This window comes from Thalassophryne amazonica, chromosome 3, assembly GCF_902500255.1.
Source record: "Thalassophryne amazonica chromosome 3, fThaAma1.1, whole genome shotgun sequence".
In the NCBI taxonomy this organism is placed as follows: Eukaryota; Metazoa; Chordata; class Actinopteri; order Batrachoidiformes; family Batrachoididae; genus Thalassophryne; species Thalassophryne amazonica.
In genome coordinates this window covers 126433458-126442043 of record NC_047105.1, presented here as the reverse complement: position 1 = coordinate 126442043, position 8586 = coordinate 126433458, and the positions used below count along the sequence as shown (strand labels likewise).

At 40.0% G+C, this 8586-nt stretch overlaps 1 protein-coding gene across 1 annotated transcript; it reads right to left on the bottom strand.

Annotated features, from left to right (window-relative positions):
• Positions 1-994: 994 nt before the first annotated feature.
• ccdc103 (coiled-coil domain containing 103) lies at positions 995-1347 on the bottom strand. The gene has a single exon (XM_034167724.1). The coding sequence runs from the start codon at positions 1328-1330 to the stop codon at positions 1055-1057; it is 276 nt and encodes a 91-aa protein (XP_034023615.1). The 5' UTR covers positions 1331-1347; the 3' UTR covers positions 995-1054.
• Between the last annotated feature and the right edge of the window lie 7239 nt (positions 1348-8586).

The following is an 8586-nucleotide window of genomic DNA, read 5'->3' as shown; positions in this document are numbered from 1 at the left end:
TTTGTGGGAGCAACGGAGCGTGAGTGTGTGAGACCGACATGCAGAACAGGATGCACACACTGATGTGAAAAAAGGTGAGGTGCGCCTCTGCTGACAGTGTGACACTCACAGTTTACACACACGTTTATTGCCAAATACTGACCACGGGAAGCCTGTAAACCCCCAATCACACAGCTTCCAGCCTGACGTCCACATCACATATGATTTTAACATTGATGGAATGAAAATGTTTCCTGTTAACAGAAACAAATTCATCATGTGATGGCGTCTTCAGAACAAAATGTGTGCAGTTAACAGTTCCGACTGCATTCAGGAAACCGGCTCTCGCTGCAAAATGCGCTGTAATGTTAGAATGTACCTGGATGAGATTTGGATGATTGCGTTCCACACAGCTGGCATGACTCAGCGCATAGTTGACTGGTACACGCCTGACGGATCATCCAGCTCATGTTGGAATGCCCCTGATGCCAGGATGTCCAGCGAGGTTAGCACCTGTGCGGGCACAGACAACACTGGCTCGTCGCCGTATTGCACTCTCTGTGCGCAACTCCAGTAACGGTGGCCTTGGTAATCAAAATCAGCTTATGAGCCAGTTATCGTCATTTGCAAGTAAATCGTCACGTCCCTGAGTACACGCTCATGTCAGATTGCACCATTTGCAAGGTGCTTTAACAACGCTAACGCAGCCACTGTTAGCGCCATTTTACGCATCACAAGATTTAATGAACGTAAGACACCGAACCTTTGGTGCACACAAATAGCATGTTGGTAATTATATGTGCATGCACACAGTAAAGAATTATTTTAAAAAATTCACATGGGCTAATTATTTTTTCTCCTGTCTCCAGCGTGGTTACAGTGCAAATGAATGTGTTACATTGTTGTCGGTTCCTCAACACAGCACTGCATGATTGTGAATCAGTTTTATTTGACCAAAATTTTGAGAATCAGTGCATTCAGTCACTGTGGGTACTGTTGTTGCTGTCACTTTGTTCCAAGTAAAAACAGGACTGCATTTAAAACTGAAAATGTTATGTGACACTCAGGCTTATGATCAATCAGAGGTCATGTGATGTTTGTTGTCAGGAGCAACAAGCGGGTTCCATGGTTGTTTGTGAGGTCCTCCTTCTTTGTCGTTCTTGTGCAGAGGCTTCATGTGGCAGGCCAGGACTAAGTCTCTGAACTCCTGGTAGGACTTCACCTTCTGGCTCACAGCTCGAAGTTTAGCATCATTTTGTCTGCAGTACTTCTGCTCGATTTCTACCACCATACGGAGCTCCTTCTCCAGTGCGGTGAAATCGATAATGTCACGCTGTGAGTTCGCCATCATCTGCAGTCACAGCTATAGATCAAACACAGATAACATTATACATAATAACCCAAAAAGATGCATAAGTCAGCTCTACAACCCAAATTCCAATGAAGTTGGGACGTTGTGTAAAATGTAAATAAAAACAGAATACAATGATTTGTAAATCCTCTTCAACCTATATTCAATTGAATACACCACAAAGACAAGATATTTAATGTTCAAACTGATAAACTTTATTGTTTATGTGCAAATATTTGCTCATTTTAAAATGGATGCCTGTAACACATTTCAGAAAAGCTGGGACAGTGGTATGTTTACCACTGTGTTATATCACCTTTCCTTCTAACAACACTCAATATGTGTTTGGGAACTGAGGACACTAATTCTTGAAGCTTTGTAGGTGGAATTCTTTCCTATTCTTGCTTGATGTACGACTTCAGTTGTTCAACAGTCCGGGGTCTCCGTTGTCGTATTTTGCGCTTCATAATGCGCCGCACATTTTCAATGGGCGAAAGGTCTGGACTGCAGGCAGGTCAGTTTAGTACCCACACTCTTTTAGTACAAAGCCACGCTGTTGTAACACGCGCAGAATGTGGCTTGGCATTGTCTTGCTGAAATAAGCAGGGATGTCCCTGAAAAAGACGTTGCATGATGGCAGCATGTGTTGCTCCAAAACCTGGATGTACCTTTCAGCATTGATGGTGCCATTACAGATGTGTAAGTTGCCCATGCCATGGGCACTAACACACCCCCCATACCATCACAGATGCTGGCTTTTGAACTTTGCGCTGGTAACAGTCTGGATGGTCTTTTTCCTCTTTTTTCCGAAGGACACAATGTCCATGATTTCCAAAAACAATGTGAAATGAGGACTCATCAGACCACAGCACACTTTTCCACATTGCGTCTGTCCATTTCAAATGAGCTCGGGCCACTGGGCTTGGGCGTTTATGGATGTTGTTGATGTATGGCTTTCGCTTTGCATGGTAGAGTTTTAAGTTGCACTTGTAGATGTAGTGACGAAGTGTGTTAACTGACAATCATTTTCTGAAGTGTTCCTGAGCCCACGTGGTAAGATCCTTTACACAATGATGTCGGTTTTTAATGCAGGTCGGTTTTTCGGCCTTGCCGCTTACTTGTAGAAAGTTCTCCAGATTCTCTCATTCTTCTGATTATATTATGGGCTGTAGTTGATGGAATCCCTAAGTTCCTTGCAAATGAACATTGAGAAACATTGTTCTTAAACGGTTGGACTATTTTTTCACGCAGTTGTGTTGTGTGGTGGGGGGTGTGGCTGGACATTTTGGTGTTCTTTTCTTTGCTCTCCAGGTGGTATGCAAACTGATTTATTGTCTGTGGAGAGGGTGCTGGCAGAAGAGTCCTTCACCCTCATCAACGTAATGTGCAGCACCTGTGGATGGTGCTCACGTGCAACCTTAAAGATTTTCAGCTGAGGCAGATAATGAGATGGCGTTCTGCATTTAAGCCATGTGTGATTTAAGCAGAATTGCTGGGAACTCGACCTTGTGATGTTCGTTTGTGAGACGCTGAGGACCGCACCTGGGTTTGACACATCGTGCCTGTGAAGGAGGACGGGTGAGGGACACATGCTGTCAGCACACATCAGAGGTGATTTGATTGTCTGAATAATTGTTAACAGTAATTTGGTATTTTGTTACGCAGTATATGTGAATATTGATGATAGTTGTGCAGCTCGCTTCTCACTGCCGTGGCGTGCGGACAGATGATCCTCCACCTGTTGTGAGAAGCTGCTCATTTACATAAAGCTTAAATTCAGACCTGAATGTGTTGCTGATAGTGTGTGCCTTTGAAGGATATTAGTTGTAGCTGCTGACTTACCTCACCTTTTCTATCCTTCGCAGAGTCGGTTTGTCGTGTCCACCTGGGGGGTGTTTGGCGGTGAACGTGGGTCCAGAAGCGCCGGGCTTTGATCCTTTTGGGCGCTGGAGAGCGCGCCTTCCTTCACTCCGCCAGACAGACGCATTTACGTTTGTACACTTTGTATTGCACAGAAGGGGGAAAATAAATTGTTTTGTTATTGGAACCGCTTTCTGGTTGTTTTGGCGCTGGGTTCCGTCAGACGCAGGTCCGCTCCTCAACCCGCGTCGACACATAACAAGTTGTTCACAAAGTAGTGATCCTCACCCCATCTCAGCTTATGAACAGCTGAGACTTTTGGGGATGCTTCTTTTATACCCAGTCATGACACTCATAATTAGTGTTCTCAGTTACCAAATGCTTACTGAGTGTTGTTAGAAGGAAAGATGATGTAACACAGTGGTAAACATACCACTGTCCCAACTTTTTTGAAACAGGTATCCATTTCAAAATGAGCACAAATTTGAACAAAAACAATAAAGTTTAGCAGTTTGAACATTAAATATTTTGTTTTTGTGGTGTATTCAGTTGAATATAGGTTGAAGAGGATTTACAAATCACTGTATGGGTGATTCTTAGACTACAGGCACTTATTATGTCCTTTGATCATATTGTATGAAAAACAGAAAAAAGGGGAAATTTCACACTTTTATAGTTATCTTTACAATGAAAGTGTGTTAAGAAATTTGTTCTAGTAGTCTATGATGACTTTTTCACCTTTTTTCAGCATCATTATATGCAAATATTGCCGTTTTGTGCTTGTCCCACACCCAGACTTTTGATCTTCAATGATAAAAATGAATGGTAAAGAAATGTTTTTTTTCTAATGTTTTAAAATATCTCTGAATAAAATATTAGTAAAATAATCAAAACATAATTGGGGTATTCAATGTCATACAACTGTTGTGATTTTTTTAAACAAAATGTAGTTGTCCCACACTATTGCCGTAATTTCCACCACAAAACTGTAATGTCCCTTTAAACAGTTTGTATGAAAGATTGTTTGGGTAGTTTCTATGGAGATAAACACTGACATCAGAGCACATGTATATAGCGCCAAATCACAACAAACAGTTGCCCCAAGGCGCTTTATATTGTAAGGCAGTGGTGTGGTGGAAATTACATTTACAAGGCCAATAGTGCCCGTAGATAAAGAATCACCCGTATACTGTTTTTATTTACATTTCACACAAGGTCCCAACTTCATTGGAATTGGTGTTATAAATAAAAATACAGCTCCTTAAATTAAAACTGTGCACAAAGAGACTGCACAGTGGATAAGCATAAACAAATGTGAAACTACTAAAACGGTGAGTGGATGAAAAGGTTCTCAGTCATGTAAAATTCAATTCATGTAAATTAGTGTTAATTCTCGTCAGAATTACTGGCATCCTGATAGTTTACACACAAAAGTATAATATGCTCAAAAATACATGCAAAACTAGCTCCAACCAAGTATTGAGTGCATAAATGAACATAGGTTTGATAGTTATAGATTATAATGCCTGATAGTTATAGATTATAAAGCCTGTTTTTGGAATGATCTTATGAAATATTCTAATATTTTGTGATATTAGCTTTTTTGCAGCTGTATGCTGTAATTGTGAAAATGAACAAAAATGCTTGAATCATTTTAGTTTATATGTATATTGAGTCTGGAATATATATAAAAATTTCACTTCTATCTGTTATGATATTCAAATTTTTGGAGATACACCTGCAGCACAAATATTGTCTGTTGGATCACAATGCAGCATTAGTTTTCAAGTGGAGCAGAAGAACTTTCATAAAAACATGTTAAATTTCAGCTGTAGTTTTCCAGAAGGCATATGGGGTACGGAAGAGTAAATTTCAGCTCTTTTCTTGAATTGAAATTCTTCTCTGTTAAACTCTACCATGTCGGTGTGGCTGGTGGGGCATCAGTCTCCCAACCCAGGTGCTTCAGTGTTGTCGTGGGTGTCTTGGTGGCTTCTCTCACTCATCTCCTTGCACGATCACTCAATTTTTGAAAAGAGTCTGCTATCTACAGATTTACCAAACTGTCTCTAAAAGTACTGATTTGTTGCAATGTAATCAAAAATATGCTAATAACGGCATCACAGAGTCATTTTATGTCAATATTTAATTGTAAGCTGTCCCTTTTTGCTTTAGGTCACAACATTGGGTCCGACAAGGATCTGCACATTAATTTGACATAGGCTATGCGACGGATGACCTTCCAGACACAACTCCACATCAAATGGAGAATAAGCACAGGTGGTCTTGAAGTTGGAACCTTCTGCTTTGAAAGTAAGTGCAAAAAGCACTCATGGCTGTGGGAAGAGGACTTGGGTTGGGGGTGCTGTAGTGAGGTGTCACGCTTAGCCGACAACACCACATGCAAAAAGGCTACAGACAATATTTTAACTGCACAAACTTTACTATCGTCATTCAAACTCCATAATCTGTGACAGGACACAGACATCAACCATACGCACACATGCATCAACAGTAGATCCTAGATCAATAGATCCCAGAAAAAACAAAGTGTTGCAACTAACATTACCAAATTCTGTATTGAATTAATAATAAGTATAGAATACTTATTTATTATTCGCAACTTCATCAAACATTAAACTTTTGTGCAAATAAGAACAGGAAATTTATTTCAAATGTTTTAACACACTAATACATTAATTCATTTACTTGATTAGAAACTATTTCAAATGGGCAGCTTCATTTCTTTGTCTGCTTTTCCAGCAGCACCTTTGTAACTACTTGGCCATGATACTAACTTTAAATTTAAGGGTGATTCTTAGACTACGGGCACTTATTATGTCCTTTGAGCATATTGTATGAAAAACAGAAAAAAGGGAAAATTTCACACTTTTATAGTTTTCTTTACAATGAAAGTGTGTTAAGAAATTTGTTCTAGTAGTCTATGATGACTTTTTCACCTTTTTTCAGCATCATTATATGCAAATATTGCCGTTTTGTGCTTGTCCCACACCCAGACTTTTGATCTTCAATGATAAAAATGAATGGTAAAAAAACGTTTTTTTCTCATGTTTTAAAATATCTCTGAATAAAATATCAGTAAAATAATCAAAACATAATTGGGGTATTCAATGTCATACAACTATTTTTTTTTAAACAAAATGTAGTTGTCCCACACTATTGCCGTAATATCCACCACAACACTGTAATGTCCCTTTAAACAGTTTGTATGAAAGATTGTTTGGGTAGTTTCTATGGAGATAAACAGTGACATCAGAGCACATGTATATAGCGCCAAATCACAACAAACAGTTGCCCCAAGGCGCTTTATATTGTAAGGCAATGGTGTGGTGGAAATTACATTTACAAGGCCAATAGTGCCCGTAGTTAAAGAATCACCCTTAACTGTGTGAAAGCATTTGTTTTTTTGTTTTTTTTTAGATATTTTTCAATTTTCCACAGTACAACTTTTTGGCAGCATGGTGGTGTAGTGCTTAGTACTGTTGTGTCACAGCAGGAAGATCATGGGATCAATTCCCACCTGTGTTCTTTCTGTGTGGAGTTTGCATGTTCTCCCCGTGTTTGGTGGGTTCTCTCCGGGTGCTCCGGCTTCCTCCAACATCCAAAGACATGCAGGTTAGGTGGACTGGAAATTTTAAATTGTCTGTAGATGTGGGTGCAGGTGTGAATGTGTTTGTTTGTCTACATGTGGCCCTGTGACAGACTGGCGTCCTATCCAGGGTGTACCCCGCCTCAGACCCAATGACTGCTGGGATAGGCTCCAGCCCCCCATGACTCTTAATTGGAGTAAACAGTTGAAGATGAGTGATGAGTGAGTGAGCTTTTAGGTATTCCACTGTATATGGGTGATTCTTTAACTACGGGCACTATTGGCCTTGTAAATGTAATTTCCACCACACCATTGCCTTACAATATAAAGCACCTTGGGGCAACTGTTTGTTGTGATTTGGCGCTATATACATGTGCTCTGATGTCACTGTTTATCTCCATAGAAACTACCCAAACAATCTTTCATACAAACTGTTTAGGGACATTAGAGTGTTGTGGTGGAAATTACGGCAATAGTGTGGGACAACTACATTTTGTTTAAAAAAAATCACAACAGTTGTATGACATTGAATACCCCAATATACCCCAATACCCTGGGTGTGGGACAAGCACAAAACGGCAATATTTGCATATAATGATGCTGAAAAAAGGTGAAAAGGTCATCATAGACTACTAGAACAAATTTCTCAACACACTTTCATTGTAAAGATAACTATAAAAGTGTGAAATTTCCCCTTTTTTCTGTTTTTCATACAATATGATCAAAGGACATAATAAGTGCCCGTAGTCTAAGAATCACCCATATATCAGCTTAAAAAACTGCAAGGGTTGTAACGCTGACCCCCTTTTGGTTTTACTCAATGTTTAAATCAATGTATGTATCTTGGAGCTAACATTGCTTGGGCTGTATACACTCACCAGCCACTTTCTTAGGTACACCTTGCTCGTACCTGGTTGGACCCCCTTTTGCCTTCAGAACTGCCTTAATTCTTACTAGCATAAATTCAGCAAGGTGTTGGAAACATCCCTCAGAGATGTTGGTCCATACTGACATGATGGCATCACGCAGTCATCCATTCAGCCAGTCTGCCCAGTCTCCTCCGACCTCTGACTGTTGCGGTCTGTCCCGTGTCTGTGTCTTATCTGATGGTTGTGGTATTTTCCTGTGTTGCACTTTAGCCATTCTTGAGTTCCATGTTAGTTTTCTGCCTTTCTTCCCTGGTTTTATACTTAGTTACTTTGTGGAAACTTTCTTCCCTGGTTTTGTACTTAGTTACTTTGTAGTTCCATGTTAGTCTTGGTAATTAATTATGGTGTGTTTTAGGTTCTACTCACTCACAGTGCTCTTTGTGGTTTGTTTCACTCTGTCTCTGTCAGTCTCTGTGGGTGTCTGTAGGCCTGTCCTGGTCAGCTCACAGCTGTTTCATATTCCTAATCACACCACCTCTCGCTCATCTACTGGTTTCTGTGTCAGTACTTAAGTTTGTCATTGTGTGGTTCTCAGTCGCTGGGTTTTTCTGGTTCATAGCGTTACTGTCTGGTTTTGTCTGTTTGGACTGCTCATTAGCTTTGGACTCCTCAACATCTGGTAAATAAATTACTGTCTTTTTTCCTACACCTGTTTGGTCCATGTCTGTATTTTGGGGTTCAATCCTGTTATAAAATACAACAAATACAGTGATGCTGCAAGATACGGTGCATCCGGAAAGTATTCACAGCGCTTCACATTTTTCATATTTTGTTATGTTACAGCCTTATTCCAAAATTAATGAAATTTCTTTTTTCCCCTCAAAATTCTACACACAATACCCCATAATAACAAAGTGAAA